This window comes from Styela clava, chromosome 14, assembly GCF_964204865.1.
Source record: "Styela clava chromosome 14, kaStyClav1.hap1.2, whole genome shotgun sequence".
In the NCBI taxonomy this organism is placed as follows: Eukaryota; Metazoa; Chordata; class Ascidiacea; order Stolidobranchia; family Styelidae; genus Styela; species Styela clava.
In genome coordinates, this window is record NC_135263.1 from 2,494,575 (window position 1) to 2,518,224 (window position 23,650).

The following is a 23,650-nucleotide window of genomic DNA, read 5'->3' on the forward strand; positions in this document are numbered from 1 at the left end:
TTTTATATACTACGTTCCGGTGGCCGCCATCTTGGTTTACATGGCACCGACTTCAGGTTTTTGACTTCAGGTAGATGGAAAATTGGACTCTTACTGCAGCTCTTTTAAAAATGAAATTTAGCTACTAAAAACTTCGGCGTATGCAAGCTCTCTTTGATAGACTTTTAAGAAAGCCCAATCAGCTTAATTTTATTTTTTAATTGCTGTACAATTTTTAATGGTTTTTTTATAGTTTGAAATTTGGAATCCCACTCAACATTCTGTGTTAACTGTGTTCCGTGCTTTGTTTGTAGATGTACTATTTGTTTCTCTCCAGTCGTGTTTTATTAATGATCTATAGACAAAGACGCTCTGAGAAAACGTATATGAAATGTTCATTCCTTCTGGATAAACATGGCTACGCGTAAGTAATTTAGACTATACGAGGTTGCAAAAATATTTCCTTTTTATATATAGTTTGTATAATTCCTTCGCTATAAAAGATTTGTAGATAGAATAAAAATACCTAACTAGTCGTAGCATTAGAATTTGATTTATTAGTATTTTGGGGTAGAAGTCCTTAAAACCCAGGTATTCGAGTTTGAAATCAAGTCGATCACTGCGTTAATTCTCATTGACAGTTAGTTGATGACTTGTTCTAGTCATTCCATTTAGGTATTTAACTCGAGCCGAGTCGATGACTCGATCCCCTTCAACAATGTGTATTAGTATTGGAAATTTACATCCGAAATAGATTTATTTCGATTTATGTTTGAATTTCTTCTCTAATAAATAATATATAACCAATGCAGGACTCAAGTCATTACCTATCGTAGTTGAACCTTTTTTGAGAAATGTATTTCATAGTATTGGACAGGAGCATAGCTGCGGTAAGTTAGGCAGGTTTCAACTATAAATAGCTAGAAAAGATATGTGGCTTGCTGGGATAAATCCATTCATTCCTAGATGCCCTGCGTAATATTATTATGACTTAAAAGACAGATGAGAAGTAAGCAGTATCAGGGTCACTGATTAACTGTTGGGGATATATGACGTACCTGCTCTTCGCAGCGCAATCTTATTCGGCGATGCAATGGCCTAGAGGGGAAGCGTTTTGAACTGAACTGTGTTGCCATCATGGATTACATATCTCAGCTTTAAATTCTATGCCGCGCACCTCACCCAGGATATAATATAGCCCATTATCTTTCTCGGGTTGACCGTTCTCGACTCCGAACGGCCGACTCAACCAATATGGATGGCTCTCACCGCCGCTAACGTCCCGGTCGCGTGTCATGCTAGGACGCTTACGGCCTTACTCCATAGTTTATGTAGGCTTGTATTGCTTCTGCGCTTACGGCCTTACCTTAGATGAAGTAGGCTGAGTATTGCTTGTGCGCTTACCTTACGTTGAGCAATGACGAACCGAAAAGCTTCCGGTACCTCCAAATATTAGTATCAATTAGTATGAAATTTTGCTGATTTTGGCGACTGGCATTAGGCACATTTATTATAACACTTGGCTTAAAATAGTTATGTGACTTTCATGTCTAGATATTTGAGCCAAACCAATAATCAAGAACAAAAAAAAGAAAAATATGAGTGACGTCACAGGTCAGTTTTGATGTGAAACCCAGGGCAAACCCTGGGTGATATGAAGATAATAACTGAGAATTAAATTAAAATATAGTCTGGACATCTGGAGACATGTTTTTTTTATCTTTCAGATATATTCTTGATGATATAAATAACTATACCCAAGTAGGTGTGGAGCCTATGAATGTTGATCAATATTTTCGAAATTGATCTTCATTTGTATACATAAGCAAAAAGTCAGCCACCCAAAAGATGGCTTCAGGTCGAGTGTGAAGACAACAAAAGATATTAGATCTGGTTGTTTACGATCCTATCGAAAATTTCTAACTGCTTGCCATTACCGAAATCGCTTATTTTTCGTAGCTTAAAACGCTTCTTAGACTCCTAATCTTGGGAACCCACGTTTTCAGGGCACGCTATTTGTCACGGTCTAATTGTCGATTGGAAATTTCAGAACCTACTTTTTGAAAATTTATGGCTGGTATAACTGATTCTCGAAGCGTTGTCTTATTTGCGCCGTGATAGCCTAGCCGTTAAAGCGTTAGATTTAACAGTGGGATCTATTTCGGGTCCAATTCCCATGCTCTCTCATCATCTAGGGCGGCGGTTCCCATCTGGGGGCCCCCGGCTCCGCAAGTTGGAGAGGAGCCACAATGCTAGTCGCAAAACTGATTTTACTGTTCACTTTATAATAAAACTCTCCGTTCTTCCTAGTTTATTGCTTGATAACAAGGTTATTTCACGGGGCGTTTTCGCTTTTTTGTGCATGAATTGTTCGATCATAAAGGGATTTAGAATCTTCCAATCAAAATACCACTATAAATACCACTAGGACAGGGGTCGGGAACCCATGGCTCGCGAGCCATATATGGCTCTTTTAGTGACGGAATATGGCTTTCGGAAAAATCTAATATCCCAAGACTAAGCTTACTATTGTTACGAGATTTCAAACTCTTTTATAGCCAAATTTGGCAGGAAATTCCCAATACGTTTGAGAACGCGCGTCCAGCACATGTCTATGTTATGTAAGATAATTACCAGACAGGCATTGTGACAAACAAGGGGATTCTGGAACATATATTGTGACATCACAGAGCGATAGAGTTTTAAAAACACTACGGAGATGCCTAAACGAAAAAGGGTGATGAGTATCGTAGATTTCAACTTGGGCTGCATGTGAGCAACCGTTCAAGGCCCGCAGCGACTACATGCAGCATCAGAAATCAAATTAAATGTATATAGACATTGTATGTGTTGACTTTTGAGTGAACATTTCAGGCTTGATTAAGTGAAGAAATGTTATATGGCTCGCACGGAAATGCAATTGAAAATATGTATATTTTGTGGCTCTCTTGACCAAAAAGGTTCCCGACCCCTGCACTAGGATGATAAATATGGGCCATGGATGCTAAAAGTCCCCGGAAGGGGACCAATTTTTTTCTTAAATTGCTACTGTGTGCCCCGAAATTTCCATCCTAAATTCTTAAGATTTGAATAATTGGGCCATATTAGTCATTTTTATTCCGTGGGTATACATATCTGAGTTAATTCTATAATAAAAAAAACAAGAAATATAAATATGACCGTCATATCAATACAGGGTATTGAATAACAGTTCCTCATTATTCCATGTTTCTTTACGAGAGTATTGGAGGTATTTACTGGGATATCGTGTATAACGGGGTAATGTAAACATTCGATTAAAGGATATATTGACAAAGGGCGGTGTCGTTTTTTCTATGTCGTTCACTTTAGTTTCGTAGTGGGGTCGTATCGTGTCTAGCCCCCGGGGAATCCACCCGGGTGAAATGACAAAAAATGAAATTATTACGCTTTAGCGAAGTCAAAGAATAATTTCTTTTTGAACGACACTTTGCAAAGGGAAAGGCATTCCGTTTGCGAGAATAATGCGTGTTTACTTGTTTTGGTCGAATAAAAAAATTATGTGTCAATAAGGCTGCAAGTCGGGAAACTTATAATCAATTCAGACGCTGAATAGTAAAAATTTTGGTTTCCGTCTTTACATTGATAGAAATTTCGACCCCGACTCCAGATCTCTTATAAATCCAGTTAATAACAAAAAACTCGGCGCCTGCAAGATTTCTTTGATAAAGTAGTAGAAACTCTCATAAAAATAAATAAAAATCGGTTTAGGTTTAAATTGCCTGTTGAGATAACTGCTAGTGAAAAGGTATTCTATATTTAAAAAAAAAGTGCCGCACGCTAGGTAGAGTTATATAGAGATAAATGGTCAGTACAGATATATACCGTTTCATGGATTGTCAGGAAAAACATGTAGATGGGCAGAAACACATAGACATTTCTAGATGTGTTGAGTAACATTATAATGACCTAAAAAGATAACACGTAAACAATTTCATTATCAGCATCCCAGTTTAAGTATTAAGGTGAAGCTTGTTATATGGTGTATGTTTCTCGCAGCGTTGTCTGATTCACGCCATAGAGGTCGCGGCCTGGAGGCCGAGGTCTTAGACTTAACAGTGGTGGCAGTTTCCTATATTTTAGGACAAATTCCGGTACTCTTGAAGTATGCGCACCAAGATGTCGCATAACCTGAACCCTAACGTGGTAACCAACCTGAGTTCAGGTTGTGCGCCATCTTGGTGCGCATACTTCAAGAGGTCCCAAATTACTATGTTTCTTCATCACCCAGAGTGTAATGAATTGTATTAGGTAATGCCGAACTGGAAAGATTCCGGTCTTTTAAATGAATTGCGGTATTTACAAATCGTTAGTTATCAGTGACCGATAGTTCACAGCCTTTTTGTAGCAAAAGGTGTGAATAGGCGGTTTATGATATTTTTTTTATAATATTCGGTAAACATGTGGATTGGCCATGTGAGTCATTTTTCTTTCGTGTCCACATATTTGAGTTAATTCTTATATCAAATACCTGAAATATAAATATGTCGTCATATAAAACAGGGTATCGAAAAACAGTCTCATGTCCTGTTACGAGTGTATTGAAATATTTAAGGGATATTTAGTATTGGACTGTGAAATGTAAACTTTCGGTTTAGGGATATATTGACAAAAGTTGGTATCGTTAATTCTGTGTCTTTTACATTAGTTACGTAGTGGGTAACGTATCGGTGCTTAACTACCGGGGAAACCACCTTTTTCAGGCCGGGTTGAAATCCCATAAACGAAAATTGGTCAGGTTGTTTACCACACTATCGGATATTTTCAACTACGTGGGATTAGGGGGTTCTCTGATTTATGACGCAGTTATGAAGACCATCCAAAATAAATTCATTAGAATGTCAACATTGTCTCAATATTCACCCTTATTTGATTATAAAGCCATTTTAAAATCGTAGTTAATAATAAATATCGAAAAATCCAGACAACGTGGGTACTGACAGGGCTGACCTTCACTATTAAAGAATGCTATCATGTGATTGACTGTCTATTTGTAAGATGTCAATAAAAATGCATTGTTGTGCGATTCAATTGTAGTAATGTGAACTAAAACCTGTTAATTCCATTAGCTCAGAAGCAAAAAAGGGATAGGAAATTAGTCTCACGTAAATCCAGAAGAATTGTGGTATTATAATTAAGAATTTTTCAGTGCTAACGAGGTTCTGGTAGAGCAGAAATTGAGAAGTAAAGAGCTACCGTATTTGCAAAACGGAGTTTTCCGGATTCAGCATTGCGTAACCAACATATTACACACTAGGTGAGAAGATGATAAGTAGACATCTTGGTTTACAAACTTCGGGAGTACCGAGTTTTCAATACCCAAAGGTGGGAGATGTCGCTGGAAGGCTATATTTAGCTTAATTTAATCAATTTTTTTACTTGATTCCTACGAACCTCGACATTTCATTCCAAATTTTTCTGTTTTATAAATCACAGATACTTATTGATATGGCATTCGGTACAACGTTTTATTATTTTACTGTAATTTTACTAACAGTGTAGCGGTCATATTAGTCATTTGATCGTTGTTTATACAATTTTTACCAATTCTCTCTTGTTTTTACATTCAGATTTAAATAATATTACTGAACAAACATAATGCCGTTACTTCGTCCTCGACGTTCCCACATCAGTAAAGACCGTACGCTGAAAAATGTCAAAAATCTGGAAACACTGAAACAGATCAATCCAGATAAATGTGGCCGTGAGCTCTGTTTATCTCACGTTCCATGTAATTATTTCAACAAGTTGAAAGCTGTGATTGGTCATTCAAAGATTGATAAAATATCACTCCGATCTTGTTTTGATGATCCATTTCAGACATTGGAAATACTTCAATCAATGAAAAAAAATGACTGTCTATTTGTACGTATCTTTATTATGCTTTAGCATAAAGTAGACAATGCTAAGTCAAAAATATTTTGTAACAGATTCAAAAAGTTTTTGATTTCAACTGTTGACTACGCATAATCAAATTAGACTGCTGAACAAATCAAATCCCCCTGACTCACACGAACAAGGCTCTGTACAATTAGCCACACAATGCAAGGATTGACTATTTTGGAAGCATTGCCCACGACATTGCCCACGAAATATATGTCGCCCCTAGCAACTTAGCTTAATCAAATGCACTAAGCACTAAACCATGATTCCACAAATTACATCGTTTGAATGTTTTTTAAATAATTTCAAGTTTTTCAATCTGACCTTCAATTTTTGAAAGTGAAAAATTCTAGCCCTAAAATTTAACTTTGACTCCGTGGAATTATATGATACGACGCCGTCTTGAATACCGACTAAGACGGCTAACTCGAATTCAGAACCCCGATCAGTAAAGGCAGCATTACGGAATAAAAGTTCAATTAAATATCGGCGACCCGAGTCCTTTGTCATGTAGTAAAAAAATACGATAAGAATGGGAGCGCAGTAACATCTATTGTGCAACAGATGACATTAAATTTAACAATGTCACAATCTGCTATATCAGTGGTTTCCAATCGGTGGGGCGGTGAAACTAATTAAAAATGAATATATTTGTTAGATTTAATTTTGTCCTCCCTATTTTAGATATTTACATTTCTTTATTTGGTATTTACATTCCATGAACGTATTTCCAACGTGTTTTTCGAATATGACATACTTTTGCCTTACTATCTGTGATTTGTAGCTTATTGTTAGTTAGTTATTATGGAGGCGGGGCGCGAGTCTTGACAAATTCTAAAAAAAGAGTTTGAGAACAACTGTTCTTTAAAGAGCCACGGAGAATTTTTCGAAGGAAAATTGCTCAAAGCAAAGGCGCACGTACTCATAAATAAAGAAAATTGATCTCTTAGAGAAGTTACCGGCAAAAACTAAAGAACCAAAAGCTACAGAGGCCAATTAAAAAATATAGCGTAGAATAGCGCGTTACTTAACTGCACCCGAAATTTTCTCCTTACCCTAATGTGGTTAAATATACTCCAGGGAGTACACATGCGAAAGCTACAATTACAGTTTTCTTTTCCGATTTCAGAAAGTACACCTCGACTTATTGGACAACGTTCATAATGACGCGTGTATCGACACCATCATGGAACTGGTCACACACGGAGTTGTAAATTCTATCGAAGTTCCGAAACGACTGAATGAAAATAATTCTGAAAGATTACTATCCGGGATACTAAACAGCCAAAGAGAAGTGAGTTATAATTTTGATTTTGATATATTTATCAAACAAAGCAAATAATTCTATAGGGAAGACAAAATGCTACATTTCCAAAACATATGCTATGGAATTGGACTTTGGCACGCTTTAATTAGAGTCTAAAGTGCATTTGCAAAACCTCTTTTATGACATCGTGACGACTGATACCGATAGTCGACTGTGACAGATTTCATACGCCTACTACGTCGTTTGGGTCTTGGTGTCTATATATATGAGCATCGCTCTTGTGTTTGTATTCAGATAAAAACTCTCAACTTGAACGATAGCACCCTGAATGGTAAATCTATAGAGCATTTACAAGAAATGTTGGAAAAAGGAAGAATTTTTGAAGATCTTAACATGTCAAACTGTCACGGAGTTTTGAAATCACATTTGACGACTAAAGATAAAGAAAATCTCAAGAAAGCTTTGAAATCGGGTCAGAAAAAGGTGAGAAGCAGAATTCATAGAAAAACAAATACAAGTTGATAACATAAAAGATATGATTATAGATATGACTTTGTGAACCATATATATATTCCATCTGAATTCGAGCCAAAAAAAAACTTTTTGCAAAAATTTCATATTCTGATGTTTTCGAAATATTTGATTTAATTTCGATTCTGACATGAAATACCCAACTATAAAATGTTATATATTGAGTTTTAGCCGAAACTCTGACAACGACTTTGAGTGATCTGAAATTGCGACTTTCGATTACTCATTAACAAAAATATCAGATCATGGGAATTATAAAATGTCGCTGGGGCCATAAAATAAATACCAGAATCCAAACATTTACGACACATACGCCTACACTCGGCTTAACCTTCTTTGTTTCATAGTTTCAATATATTTTGGTATATAAATAGCTGCCCGTGATTTTGGTCAAGTATTGGGGTTCCGCTGATTAGGAGTGAGTACGTGTGAGCAAAATCCTATATATGCCTTTTTAAATTTATAGACTGGTCAACATCCGAAAATTAAATGGTTTGCATCCGTTAAGTATATTGGGGAAATGGATATACATCGGAACAGATCAATGTTTACGGTATGAAGCATTATATGTTTTTCGGTGCTCCCGTAGTATGTGCACCAAGATGACGCACAACCTGAACATAGTATGTGTACCAGGTTAGGGTTATCATGTTATGCTTCATCTTGGTGCACATACTACGAGACCATCGTTTTTTGGGGTTTAAACGCAATCTCACTAAGTCATTCAGGATGTTAAAAAATGGGGATACAGTAAAGAAGAGTACAAGAGTTTAGAAATCATAGGATGCTTGGGCATAGATTCAATTGTACTGTAAATACGCTTCAAATTGCGTTCAAGCCCCTTGTTACCATCTTACTCTTAGTGTGAAATATCGAGTAGGTATGCATCACTAGAAATATTGTGGTTCTTCCCAATTGTAACTACTTACATATCAGTAGAAGCCTTGTCCAAGATTATTCCGAGTTGAAGGCTTAAATACGCCCCCAAAATCGCGTTCAAGCCCCACGTCACCATCTCACCCAGAAAGTTACAAATAAAGTGGATAAACAACGCATAGAAACAAATATTTTTTTCAAAATTGTAGTTCCTTCATCAGCGGATCTTGCACAAATTTATTTTTATTTGTAGGCGTAAAGACGCCTCAAAAATAATGCACAAAAACGTCGGACATTTGAGAGTCTGTATATCTGGTAATCAAGTCTCTTAGTTATAATTTTAGAAAATATTAAGTCTACAAAAGTAATAGCAGAATGAATGCTGACACCGAATCGGAGGGATGTAACCACAAATATTTGTAATAGCCATTGCCTTTCAACCTGTAATCAGGAGCGTACGCAGGGGGGGTCGTTTTGCGAATCGGACCTCCGTTTTTAAAAAGTAATAAAAGATCTCAGGACCCGCTAGCTGTTACGGTTTAACTAAGCAACTAAAAATACCGAACTCCACCTCTTGAAAATTTGCTACGCCCCTACCTGTACTCTAATAGTAGTATATTTTTAATGAAATTGCTGTTTAGAATCTCCTCCATTTTACAGTCCTAAAAATATAATATATATATAATGTAACTGTCTGTACAGACTGTACGGATTAAAAAAGATTATAATTATGTGATTGAAAATGTTTATTTTTTCAGTTTGATGAGCGCATCATATGGGGTTTTAATCGAGCAACCGGGCGTAAGGAGAAGCAGGTAATACAATTCGTGGTACGGAAAGGATTGGATTCTTGGCAGCAATACAAGTCGAGAGGAAAACGTAAGAAGCAAAGTAATAATACAGATACGGTAAGCATGAATTTTCAAAACATAAATTTGAAGATAAATTGTTGCTGTTGTTCGGGAAAAGTATCACCACTTTACAATTAATGGTACCAACCGATACCATCTCATGTTACGTTTGTGGCCATATATTTGGTCATGAACTCTTGTTCTCTTAAACTATTCCTCTGGGATTGAAAAGTTATAATTTTGCAAAGTTATATTGCACTACAAATCGGAACTCTTATTTATATCTTTAGAAAAGAGCTGGAATGGACGAAGACATGGTCGAAAGTATATCCAAGAAATTAGCTTGTCAAAATGTTTCAGGTCAGTTTTAAGCTTTATTCGTCATCTCACACAGGGTCCAATGAATAGGGATGAGAGGGGTGAATGGGTGAGTTGATGAGATTCTGGGCTATTCGAAAAGAGTAGCTCCTTGTATATCTGAGATAAAAGTGGCCGATTGTACATGGTCTTGTTCGGATTGATGGGCGTTAAGACGCTTAGTACAGGACTTCCTTACAGGGTCTTGGTGGACCCCAGGGGTCCACAACGCAATGAAGACATTTCATTAAAGTATTAAAGTTATTACAATTTTCATAAGTTATTGGATAAACAGAAGTAAACGAAAGAGCACCTATTAGATTGGTGCTTATATCAGCGTTTCCCAACCTTTTTTGGTCGCGGACTATTTTCTCACTGGTGAAAACCTTTGCGGACTCAACGTGAGTTTATTGCAACCGTACTCTGTGTGAAGAAGTAATAAAACCAAACACAACAGAAATTTTCCGAATTTCAAAATCGGAAATGCTACGCAATTAAGCCTTTGTTAAAAGGGCCGACTTCTTTAGTGTATAAATGGCCTTTCCTCTCGCACAATATTCAATCCTTGACAACGACAAGAATTTAAAATGTGTTTCTATTTTAATTTAATTGTGTTCATGGTCACTCGCGGTTGCGTTGACTTATGACAAGATGAAAGCATTACTTCTTTTAAATGCCACGGCAATCTGCGAACATAATAATGTGAGAATATATTGCCCGGTTATATTTAGTTTTGATATAAATTATTTGCGATCTTGCTAATTTGTTATCGCCATTAGAAAAATCCTACTATTTGCTATAAATTTCTAGAAAGTACAACTTGATTTAGTACTTATTAAAAATATAATTAGCATATTAGTAAATAAAAATAAAAAATATTCATGACCTTGCTTTAATATTAATTCAATTGTGATCATTTTACTCTGCGATTCGGCTTTTTTTAAATTCAACAAATATGAGCTGTTCGTACAACAGTAAAGCCAGGAGTCGGCAACATTTTGTCGCTCGCAGGCCAAAATTAAAGGTTGCAAGTCATTGGCGGACCGCGCATATTTTTAGAAAGTTAAAAGCCGGGCGTATGGCCAATGAATCACATTTTTTCATACAGATCAGAAGTTAAATTTTGAGCAGCACCCGAATACTGACCATTGCACTTGGCGAATATTGAACCAATTGCACTTGGCGTTCAACTTTTCTGCGTTTTGTTGCCATTGAATGCCTAATTATAATTAAATTATAGACTCATTCAACGAGTAATTGTGAATTATATACTTGTTAGGTTATGGTATAATTTAGTCTGAACAAAATAAATTCTTTTGCGTAAAGAATATAATCGTTGAAACAGCTGTTTTGTTACTATAATTCATAGAAGCGTCCCGACCCTGCAGTAAAGCAAAGAATTCTGGGGGAAATGCCCTGATACGAATACTACGGTAGCACCCGAAATTTTGCAATTTGCAAAATGTTTAAAAATTCGTTTTTAAAAAACTTATGGTGTTTTCAGTTTTATTTTCCGTATTTTGTATTGCCGCTTTTCAATTTAGAAAATTTAGGTTGCCACCATTGACACCTACCAGAAAAAATTATTCCTCAAACAACAACGACCAAATCCAATCGTTTGAATAAACATCGCGCAAGTGACCTGTCGCGTCACTTGTTACCAAATTTCGAATAGTAAATTGCTATTCTAATATTTGAATATTTGAATATATGCCAAGCTCTACTCATTCAGTATCCAGAAATTATTGTCTCGATTAATGTTATATGAATAAACTTGCTTTTTATGTTTTATGTAAATTCCAACGTAAATCGTGGCTGATGGTTAAGTTTTGCAAAAACGTTTGCGGCCCGCAGTGAATTTATGGCTCGTTGCGGACTCATTCAAACGCTCCGCGGACTCATTTGAGACCGCGGACTCGGGTTGGGAAACACTGGCTTAGATTATTGTTAAATTGTGCCCGAGTATAAAAAAAAACATAAAATACTTTATCCCATTAACGATAAATGTTATATAAATTAGACCCTTATTATCACTACTATATTAATTAATAAGGTTGTTATAATATTTCTAATGACTGCATAAGCGACTAGTATGTCGCTATTCTAATAACTCGAATTCAAATTTCTTCAAATTATTAACCGAAAGTGTCATGAATTGAGTAGCCGAAAAATTACAGTATTTCAAAAAACACAGCAGCTAACTATGTACCAGTGACTGCTTGTAATTTTAAGCTTCATCCGGAGAGAGATGTGATGTGATGAGATGTTTTTTTATTTTTTTTCAAAACAGTTTTTATATTCAAATTCCATTCAGGCAAGCACGAAAAGACAAAAAAGAACAAAAAAGGTTTTATTCCTGGCTTTTGGAGTAAGAAGAATAAAGCTTCTCAATTTTCAAGTAAGCGATTGGTGAAACAGTTAAAATAGGTCAAAACATCAGTGGAAGAATTTCCCGCGCTCTAAATATCATGTTTTACCAAAATAGTGGATTTTCATCTATCAGTGCTCTTTTTCCGGGCGAATGTGCGGCAACGCGTAATTAAAAGAAGGTAATTTAAATAAAGTCCATGAGGAGACATCGGTGCCCACATATTCAGACATTATTGCTAACCATAGCGAGGAGCATATTTATTATATTTTACTAATAAAAATAGTGATTATGGGCTAGAATACGTAGCGACGTGGTGTCATGCGGCCATGGTCTCCCCTCGGAAATAAAACTGGATTCCACAGCACGTTTTTTAAAACCGTCACATTTTATATAATTTGAGCTTTTTAGTAACTTCTTTTGAGATCCAAGTTATTACAGTAGGCGTGAGTATACCAAGGCGTGAACTTCTTGCTTAAGCTCATAATGTTTATTTAAATGTAAAAAAAAATCAATTCGTGACATCATAGTATATTTAAAAAGATTTATGAGGTCCGGGTATGTCACTAACTGACATTCCTGTTACTAACTTAACGTCCTACAGCCCATAAAAATTTAATATTCATAATGTTCTCTTGATTTAGATCCACTGATGGAGACATTCAACGAATCTAAAGAGACTGTGAGTGTATTGGAGCAACAAGAGGGGGAAAGTGAGTGAAGAATAGATTTGAATATAATGGGAATGGGTATAATCTTAATGTTACATGCCATTCAGCGGTAAACAGACTATCAGCTAAATACTATGGGAGTCACGTGGCTAGTCCCTGAACTCGCAATAGAACTAAAATAAGGAAAATTGGAATTAAATCATGACCAAACCCTATCCTGGTACACATACTACATTCCGGTGTCCACCTTCTTGGTTTAAATACTTCGGGAGTAACGTATTTTGGTATACCTATTTCCAAAACACTGGCCCAAAATTTATCTTTATTAACAACTTATTCAACAAAATCGGACCCATCTAAATTCTAAACTAATGTTCACCAACTTTGTACGCTTTGCGCCATCGCACATATTCAAGGAACTGACTTTGGTTGGAATATGATTCCTAATCGAAGCAAGTCCAACCTCCATGATGTAATGTATTGTGTGATACAGAATCAAAAAGATGGTAGCAGTTTGTAGAAGGGAAGTGTGTAAACCCATCATACTAACAGCTTATTGCAAGCCCAGTGAAATCCAAATCTAATGGTGCTATTGGGAAAAAAGTGAGGCATATATCGTGTTTTGCTGGATTGTTGTTGTTCTTGTTGATTAATTATGGTTGTTGTTCACAACGCAATTTGATATGACATTCGTTACAAACATTTTAACATTTGTTGTCATCTCTTCAGTCATTTGAAATTCGTTTTCTAATATTTGAACATTGTTCTCTTGTTATATGTATATTGATGGTCTCTCCATATCTTTGACAGTTCGATCCAGTAGTACAACGCCAACAAGCAGTGGAACAATTCGACAGAATAAGATTGATTTCCGGAGTCCTAACAAGTATTCCCAGTTCGTCGCAGCAGAAGTTCATCAAGAACCAGAAGGTAGACATAATAAAATTCATTCGGAATTCCAGTGCCTGGTACCTTGTAAAGTTTCATAACAGTACGTCGGCACGCTGTCCTAATTCATTCTAAAGTTTGTGTTGTTTGTGTTTTTTTTTATGTTACTATTATTTATTAATCATTGGAGATCACTGTTTTCCTGATACGCCATTATTATACAGGTGGAGGTGATTAATTGAGGTTAAGAGTTCAATTATGATCAAATCTGAAGCCTTTATATGCCGAGAAAGTAATATTTAAGTTCTATAATACCACTGACTTTTTGACATGGTATACTTTGACTCGCAGGCCAAATCCGACCCGTTGGGTAATTAAATCTGGCCGCCTAAAACCAAATGTTGTTGCCGTATATTTACACTCAGGCGATTAATGATATTGATATTTCGCTACTCCCGTAGTATGTGTACCAGATTAAAGTTAGGCCATAAATTTATTCCGACATTTTATCTTTGTCTGATCCAGAATTTTTTTTTAGAATGTGAAATGGCATGCAACTCTGGCGAAAGTTGTTTACCACAGGATTGCAAGGCAGCTCCATCTGAAATTCAGTATGGCGGTAAGCCATTCCCGTCATTAAGAACGTAAAGATTTGATAATAGGAAATTGCAAGTTAACAATTCAAATATACTATGGACATATATGACTTGTCATAGAAATCCAAGCCAAATGTTGAAAAATTTGTACCGATATCATGTGTGCCTGAGAATTTTAAAATGCATCAAATTTCAATATCGGGCCCGTAGGATTCCTGAAAAACTTGGAACAAATAAAAGTAGTAGCTTTCTAATTACTTGATTAATTATTCGAAAACGTTTGGTTTATTATTTTAAAAATAACTTTTTTTTACAACAACCTCCGACAAGAATTTAACATAACGATCGCGGTACATTTCGTGTCCGATAAAACCAAGCAGTATAAAAAGTTAATGCGATTGGATACATTAGTAAAATATTTCATAACCGAGTTGGGAGAAATTTATCGTACAATACGGCCTTCCATCTTCCTCACGAATAAATACGAGACAATCATTCTAACTTGAAATGTTAAAATAATAATTTTATATGTGACGATTTCTCTACCGCCGATGTCATCTCTACCGCCGATGCCATCCGCAGTTACGTCAATTTCCAGCATCCCTTCTGCAGTAAGCTGATTCCCGATTTTTTTTTGATGTGCCACAATGCTTACTACTAACCGATTACGTTTGTACACACAGCACGACGGGAACAAGAACTACCATCTTCTGCTAGTCACGGACAAAGAGCAAGAGCAAGATCTAGTTTCGGCTCCGAGTATCAGTTCGATTATGCAGATGAACAACCAGATCACCAAGGTAAAAAAAATATGCGCTTGTCTCAGTTCGTTTTGGGATGTTCACTTCTAAGGGACAAAGAACATATACCACATCACCGAGGGTGTAATTCACTTTACAAAATATACACTGAAGAACCGGGATATTCCGGTCCTCTCAAAATAGGCCTGTCAACTGAGCATTTTTTTTGTTTGGAATTTTCTTTCACTAAAATTTGCTGAGGTGAATTGGGGAAATACAACTCTAATTTTAACATTTTGCGTATCAGTGGCTGCTTTTTATGAAGCCTTGTTTGGAGGGGGAGTGTAAGAACGTGCTATAACACAGATTTGCTTAAACAATGTTAGTAACCACTAATACGTGGAAATATTTTTGGAACGAACAAAATCTACTAGGTTCAGCAAGTAGACGTTGACCACAGTAAGGAAATTTATTACACCTCTAATGGGAACGTGGGCATGAGATTTGAACATAAGGTATTTAAGCCACCATGTCAATATATTCAAGTCTTCCGCTCCGAAAGGGATGTGTATATATAGCTCCATTAGGTATTTGAATAGCTGAATATCTTCCTTCGCAAATAATTGTCAGGCTGTCACATATACAACAGGTAAAGTTTTAAGACATCCACAAATGACATGTACTAATAAGCAAGTACAGGGTATTCCTTTACAATTTCAATTTTCCTATAAAGTCAGTTTTCAATATATCTTAACCAGGTTTGTTGTTTTTTAATCAGTAACTGTTTAAGTATTTTTACTTCATTTAAATACATCTGTGAGAGCCAAAACAATATATGGTATTGATAAATACCCTTTGCAATTTTAAGACTATACACCCTATACATTGATGTATCTAAAAACTTGCTTTTCGAATGATTAAAGTGGTTCTTTTTTATTTTATTTATGTGAGTATGCTGCACATAGGCTATTTATGTAATGTTGTTGCCAGTTGTTCCCATATCCAAATATTATGCTACTTTGGAAGTTTTACCTTCAAGATCTCTAAAACCTTGAAGTCGGGAAAATGCTTGATAACCTGGTATGTCTATATCCGCACTGGAGGTTGTTTGGTACACATTTATCGACTTTCCTATATCATACCACTGAGTGAAAGATACTTCTGCTCCCTGATTTGAAAGTTCTCTACGAATTACACACAAATAAAAACAATTTGAAAAAACACATCATTTTTTATTTTTTCAGTTCAAGAAGATGTCGTTCAACCAGTCAGTCGTACTTCATTGATACCTGAATTTGTAGACCTAGGAATTGGTTAGTAAAGCCTTTTATTCGGAATCTGTATAGGATGAGATATTTTAGCATTTTTCATTCACCTCCGAAGCAGGAAAGCTGATAAGACAGCCTAATTATGTAATGAAATAGTGAATAATATAGTTTTTCCTATTAGTTTGTTGTCTATCAGTTTCTTATAACAGTCACTGAGCAACAAAAGTACAAATTCAGAATTCGTAGTTTATAAATTATTAATTGAGCCTAGGGATTGTTGGGTAGTTTTTCCTTCTATTAAAAACGAATGAAAGTTTCGTGTTATTAATTTTTTGCTAAAATCATTATTCTATTTCAGATATCCTAATCTAGCAACTTTCTGGCAACTTCTTCCACATTTAAGTATCAAACATTTAAAATAGATTTGTTGCGGATAAAAGCGCACCCTCTCTGCCAAAAACAATTCATAGATAACTTTGTTTCCAACAACAAGAACACCAACTTTGCAAAACATTACATACCTACATTTCGTGCCTAACAAGCAACAATTTTCATTTATTTATATGCATTGCAATTCCTCCTCAATTTTTGCTACAGAAAGAAATCAACGTCGAAGCCATCGTTCTTTATCCTGCTCGATTGAACCTCAAAGAAACGAACGTTCAGTCAATCCTAGACAAGGTTTGTGCCATTTCGAATACTTCTTATAAAAGTCGCCAAAAATGTGCCGTGGCATTATAGTTTCTAGCGTATGGAACAGACATGGACAAACTGAATCCGGCCCGTTTGGTATTCAATCTGGTGGCCCGAGGGTGTCACAACCAATCTAAAACCAAATTTTGCTGTTTTTGCGAAAAACAGCTCAAGGAATTTGTTAGGATTGCTATCAAATTGAGTTTTGGCATGAGAATTATCCTTTTCCACTTTTTCTTTTGTAACACTGTAAATATTTCCCACAAAATGTAACTTTTACTTCATATTTACATGGATCGCCAGTCTAGATGGGCAAACTTTTTGGCCCCCGGTCCAAAAACCTTATCCACCTCTGTAATACCGTATAGACCTTGTAACTGTTTTCACAACCTTAAACAAAGAGTGTTTCATTGGAAAGCAACGCCGAAACAACAAAAATTCTGGCCCGTACAAGATACATCAATGCGCGACAGTAACAGCGCATGCTTTTCCAGAGCTAATAGAATCATTTTATTTGTGTCCTTCAATTAATTTTTTGGTATTTATTTTGATCAACAACCTGATCTAACCTAGAATACATCTAATAAATAAATCATAATGTGGAAGGTAGTTCAGTAACAGGATGTTATCCAGAGCTATTCACTTCCTAAAAAAAACACCACTAATAACTGACCTTGGGGGCAAAATTTATATTACTAAGTTATTTTGTGTTAAATTGGCTGATCATTTGCTAACGAAATTTTTCATTTTACATTACAGGTGCCTCATCGCGCGGTCGTGGTGGACGGCGCAATCAGGTTAGCGGAAACAATACTATGTCGAGACGATCAGCCGGAGCCGCCTTACCTCAAAGTAAGGGAAGTTATTTATTTCCCAAATAGAATGGGGGCACTATTTTCCTGACCGTTTTGAATTGAGGCAACGACATGTACTGACTCAGTAGTACCTTTGTCCATATGTAGCTCATATTCAATGGTAGTCGTTAGGGCTCGGCATTTAAAATCGAATATTCGAGTCGAATCGAATAGCAAATTATCGAATCGGATCAGAGCAAAATTTCGAATCACGGCCATCTTGATCTTTTTTTTGCCAATGGTCTGTCTGAGGGATCTATTCTATGTTTTCTGTAATTCATGTCTCATACAATTATATATCTCCCATTGACTCACAAATATTCGAGATTCGATTCGGAAATTTTGTTAAATCTAGAAGTTGGAAATTTTGAGTTTGACTCACAAACAAAAATTAAACAATCGTTCATATGGTTATTTTTAGATCAGCGGCGACAAGGTCCCGGGAACAATCAAAACAACAATACAACGCGACCAATGACAAGAGGTTGTTATTCTCAAGATAGTAAGTAAAATTATTACTGGCTATTTCTACTTTTCGAAGAAAAGTGAAAAAATATTGCGGTCTATTGCTAAATAAACTTTGAAACTAATACTAATCATCAGACATCTACTTGTTTTGCCTTTTTTGAAGGGCGCTCCAGAAGTGTGTGTACCAATATTGAGGAAACTAATTTTGTTTGTCTACTTTACATCAAGCTGTGTAAAGGGACTGAAACCTATGGGCAGGGACATATTCACTTGGCTAACACGGACAGTCCCAGAACTCGTAATAGAACTAAAATAGGGAAAATCGGAATAAAATTAGGGCCGAGCCCTAACTTGGTTGACACACTTCGGGAGTACCTTTTAAAGATTACTTTATTAGCTTTTTTTCAGGCAAGGTACATGTGTTTGAACGCCAAGGGTATTGTATTTATATGAACGCGAGTCTTATTTGGTTATACAATATCATTCAAATTTGTAACAATGAAAAAAATCAGTTTTGAGTGACCCGCATGAGGCAAAAATAAAAAAAATAAAAGAGTGAAACAGTTCACAAAAAACAAAATTGTGTTATTGGTGGCTTCAAAATATTTTTAAATAAATGTTGTCAGATTTCATGCTTATCATCCAACATGTAGTTGCTTTTACAGCCTTTTTTTATGATTTTTTCCCTATTTTATCTTATCTCTAAACAAAATGTCTGTGCTTATACAGCATGACCCATCATATTTAGCTGGATAGGAAACTTACCGATACCAGTTTATGATTATTTTCATATTTTTCAGTTTTGACAGACGTCATGAGACAAGCACAGCGAAATAACGGAGCTCGTGTTGTTATTATAAACGACAACAGAACCGGTGAGACTATATTTTTCAATAATCCTATATACACTCGGGATTAATAAAATTGATTAATAATTGATGTTATACCGCATCAATTTGGATCGATTTTCTACGTTAAATTGATTACGAGTATCAACTAAAAATCTAACGAAATTGAACTTAAACTAATGGAACCCAAGGTACTTCCGTAGTATGTGAACCAAAATGACGGATACTGGAAGAAATATGTGTACAAGGTTAGGGTTAGGCCATAATTTTATTCCAATTTTTCTTATTTTAGTTCTATTACGTGTTCGGGGACTAGCCAAGTGACTCCCGTAGTATTTGTACTTGAAATTATGGCCTAACCATAACCTGGTACACATACTACGTCCCGTTGTACGCCATCTGGGTTTACATACTACCAAATCCAGCGGTCTCCATAGAATCTCGAGTGCGTCGCGAAATATTTCGATTTCATGTCATAAAATGGAAAAATTGTTAATCTCGAGAAAGAATTATGCTCTATGGACAATATAAGACATTCGGCCACGTTAGTTTTTGAGTACAAAACACGAACTGACATATCGCATTGCATAAATGTGTGTTTGTTTTACGTGCCGCAATTTATCGTTAATTATAGCTAAATTTTTTACCAATGCAAAAATTGGGTACTTTCTGAATAATCCTGAGAGGGACGTCCATTTACGGGAAACCCATTCAACTCCGAATATTCCTAAAACAATAGATATACGAGTTTCAGTTTACGAGCCTATAAAATCACTCAAATGTACAATAACACATGCACAAGTCTGTTATGACTGTTACTTACCCCTACTCAAAATCGCAATAGTTTTAAGTAAATTGTGTTCGAATATCATATCTAACATGTATGAAATTCTGTTGTTAGTCAATGCATCTAATGTTTTGATGGAGAACTCTCGGATGGAGATGCGAGACCAGAACAGACCGAATGTTATAAACAATAGACCTCAGCAGGTCCCAGCAGAAGGTAATTTCAAATTTATAATTAGTTTATATTTGATATTTATACTTATACTACTATCAAAGCTCTTTGCAAGGCTGGTAAGTTCCTCGTGTCGTAAACGGCTGGACCCGTTTACGAGGAAGATTTTTAAGTGAGCAAGCGTTTTTATAGACAAATAACATACGAGGTAAGGCTAAAAAGAAACGGGACTGACGTCACAGATTGCGCAACATGATTTACCACCGGTAATCAGCACTTTCACAGTGTGGCGTAATATGTGTTATTTGTTTAACAGCTGTTTTGACACAATATCGCAATTATTTTTGCTTTTTATGAGCCATAGGTGAATGTGATTAATTGCTTGTTGAAAAAAATTGCTTTGCGAGATCTGATTGAGTTTTTTGGCGATAGGGGGCGTTCAATTGCAGAATGACGATTGAGCGAAGAATTAACATTAAATTTTGTGTCAAACTCAGAAAAAACGACGAATGAGACTTTGAATATGTTGCGTGATGTTTATGGAGATTTTTCCATGTCCAGAACAAGAGTTTTTAAATGGCACAAGCAATTTGTGGAAGGCAGAGAAGATGATCCAAAGTCAGGGAGGCCCTGCACTTCCACAACTGATACCAACATCAAAAAGGTTCGGCAGTTGGTTCGCAGTGACCGTCGCTTAACAATTCGCGTCATTGCCAAAGAAGTTGAGATGGACAAAGAAACGGTCCGCACCATTTTGGTTGACACTTTGGGAATGCGAAAGGTGTGTGCCAAAATGATGCCAAAGGCTCTTGAGTTGACTGAGGAGCAGAAAGCTCAACGATTGAAAGCATGCCGAGTTGACATGCATTTTTCCAAGTTTGACACAAAATTTAATGTTAATTCTTTGATCGATCGTCATTCTGCAATTGAACCCCCTATCGCCAAAAAAACTCAATCAGACCTCTCACAGCATTTTTTTTCAACAAGCAATTTATCACATTCACTTATGGATCCTGAAAAGAAAAAATAATTGCGATATTGTGTCAAAACAGCCGTTAAACAAAGAACACATTTTACGCCACACTGCAAAAGTGTTGATTACCGATAGTTAATCGTGTTGCGCAATCTGTGACGTCAGTCCCGTTTCATTTTATACTTAAACTAATCGATTCGTATAGCTTTATATGCACTTTTACACAAAATATTTTATATACCTACAAGTCCATGCTTATCATCTCAAGATCGCTCTCTAGTGGTAATTCAATCTGACGCTTCATCTCATACGTTATTCATAAGAAAAATTACTCATCGCCCCGAAATTATTTTACAGATCAAATGGAGCATGATGCAGACGACCAAGGCAATCCGCGAATTCACTGCCAACCAGCAGAAAATTTAAGGTAAAAATGGCTTTGTTTCTGAGGGTAGATTATGAAATCGGGGCTGGAAGTGTAGCTTATGTAGATTATGAAATTTTGACTCCGACACTGCCTATCGCATCTAATCTGAAAATTTATAATCTAATCAGGCCTGCAATTTTGGAGTAAATATTGACTTCAAGTACAACCAATGACGCCGAGATAACATTGGCGTTTGCAACTCGTTTCAGTCAAAAATTTAAAATGAAAATTCCAAATCTAAGGGTTTGTTAAATTACGCTTGAAATCCAATCTTTCTACAATTGAAGCCTAAAAATACTAAGGGTGCTGAACTCTGCTGCGATAATTGATTTCCCATCTAACACCCGTTTTATGGAAATCCCTTTATTAACCCAATTTCCCACCTTTCGGCCAGTATTCCACTCAATTACTTCATCTCATGTCATCATATTTACATATCTGTCACAAAATGAACACAATGTGGCGACTTTTTTATTGCAACCATCACTCTTCTGTTTGAGATCACGGGACGTTGATTTAAAAAAAATTCCAATTTAAAAAAAAGCAAAATAAAACAATTTTTCTACATGTGTTATTATTCGGCAACAAAAAAAAATTCTACAAATTTGTACCGCAATATCTGTAATTGGTTCCACTTTTGTATTCATTGCACATTTTATTTGTTTCGTTCCAGGCACCCTGAAGATGAAGATGCATCGGACGAGGACAACTTTGAAGATGCTCGCGAGAACTTGTAACAAGCGATATAATCCAATCGCAATTGCCATCCACATTCCATGACACTGCACAGCGTGTGATTAAAACGGGGCTGGGAATTCCGGGCATAAAAAGTCTCGGTTTTCTCCAAAGACTTGGTGATTTTCAGGTGTCAATGACTGCTTGTATAGAGCCTTGTTTGGAGGTACGGCTCGATACAAACCAGAGAAATCGGTAAATCATTCGTATTACTGAAAACGATTGTTATTGAACCCGTAATTTGGCTTACAGAACAATATTGCCAGAAATCAAACGTGTGGCAAAAGAGAGAACAAAATTAAACTCAGTCATGGCGATGAGCCTAATGATGTTGACATGACAAATTGGAAGTGTCCACCACTTATCTCAGAGTGTAATGTACTGGATAAAAAATGTCTATGTGAATAGCTGCTGGTATCAGTGGGAGCTTGTATAGCGTCTAATGTCGGGTGTAATCTTGAGAACGTTGAAAAAAAAAACATGGCAAATTCAAGTAAAATATTATGCCGTGACAATGAATATTGCACCAAAGTGTTTATGGTTCAAACTGCGGTTTTCAAAGGTAGCGCAGCGGCGCACTGAAATTTTGCTTATATTTTTTAGGCCCGAATGTTTATACACTTTAAAAAAATAAAGTACACTTTAACAATCAAAAAATTGAGTTTCATCAGAAGGCAGCATTTTTTTTGTATAAGTGCGCCGTCATATATTTTTTTTGATAATTTGGCACCGCACGATCGAAAAGTTTGGAAACCGCAAATGTTAAAGTAACGAACAAGCGGCCTTCGCAAGATCGAAATCCAATTGTATGAAAAGCGTTGAAAAAACTATGCATTTTAAATCAGTAAGTCATGTTTTAGTGACAAAAGGTATCACTACACTTTCACATATGATAGTTTAATTGCACAAAATAGACCGTTGAAACGTGTACTTATTAGTAGCTGCTTGTACGGAGCCCAAATTCTACCAAACTTTGAATTGAATTTATGCGACACTGTTTTTTTACAACGATTTTGTACCGGTGATATTCATACACAATTAAAACTAGTGCTCCGTTTCAAGCATTTTCTTTTTTCTATTTGATACATTCTTCTACCGACCTCATACATTTTGGTGGCTACCCCGTTTCTGTTAAATTAAAAAAATTACTGAATAACAGTTGAAAATAGATGAATGATCAGCAATCATATAATTCAAATATTTTAAAAATGCTCATTTCTATATCATGTGATGTTTATATACCGTTATGGAGCATCAGGAATACTCGTTAACGTTACCAATGTCATTGTGTGATGGGATCCAAGTATTCAAAGATGTTTATTTTATTTGTCATGATGTTTATATGACAGTATGGAGCATCAGAAATAAATTTTAACATTA

General features: G+C 36.0%; 1 protein-coding gene across 4 annotated transcripts; it reads left to right on the forward strand.

The window, feature by feature from the left end:
- The first annotated feature begins 298 nt into the window (after nt 1–298).
- Nucleotides 299–23,650, forward strand: LOC144432162 (uncharacterized). Of its 4 annotated transcripts, XM_078120290.1 has the most exons (21): nt 301–403; nt 5,168–5,343; nt 5,589–5,883; nt 7,031–7,195; nt 7,463–7,651; nt 8,166–8,252; nt 9,334–9,483; nt 9,717–9,786; nt 12,098–12,181; nt 12,796–12,864; nt 13,633–13,752; nt 14,249–14,329; nt 14,990–15,106; nt 16,291–16,359; nt 16,912–16,995; nt 17,767–17,859; nt 18,283–18,363; nt 19,130–19,204; nt 20,079–20,180; nt 21,466–21,535; nt 22,209–23,650. In XM_078120290.1, exons 3-21 carry the CDS (start codon nt 5,617–5,619, stop codon nt 22,270–22,272), a joined length of 2,037 nt encoding a protein of 678 aa, XP_077976416.1. In that variant the 5' UTR covers nt 301–403; nt 5,168–5,343; nt 5,589–5,616; the 3' UTR covers nt 22,273–23,650. The 4 variants fall into 4 exon arrangements, with proteins under 4 accessions (XP_077976415.1, XP_077976418.1, XP_077976417.1 ...); XM_078120289.1 differs by lacking the exon at nt 5,168–5,343 and having other exon boundaries at nt 299–403; XM_078120292.1 differs by lacking the exons at nt 5,168–5,343; nt 14,990–15,106 and having other exon boundaries at nt 299–403.

What these genes read in the sequence shown, in the direction of transcription:
- LOC144432162 (XM_078120289.1), top strand. Translation starts at nt 5,617, where the DNA reads ATGCCGTTACTTCGTCCTCGACGTTCCCACATCAGTAAAGACCGTACG. An exon ending in TAAAGCTTCTCAATTTTCAA is followed by an intron (nt 12,182 to 12,795) that starts GTAAGCGATTGG and finishes CTCTTGATTTAG; the next exon opens with ATCCACTGATGGAGACATTC. An exon ending in AGTTCATCAAGAACCAGAAG is followed by an intron (nt 13,753 to 14,248) that starts GTAGACATAATA and finishes ATTTTTTTTTAG; the next exon opens with AATGTGAAATGGCATGCAAC.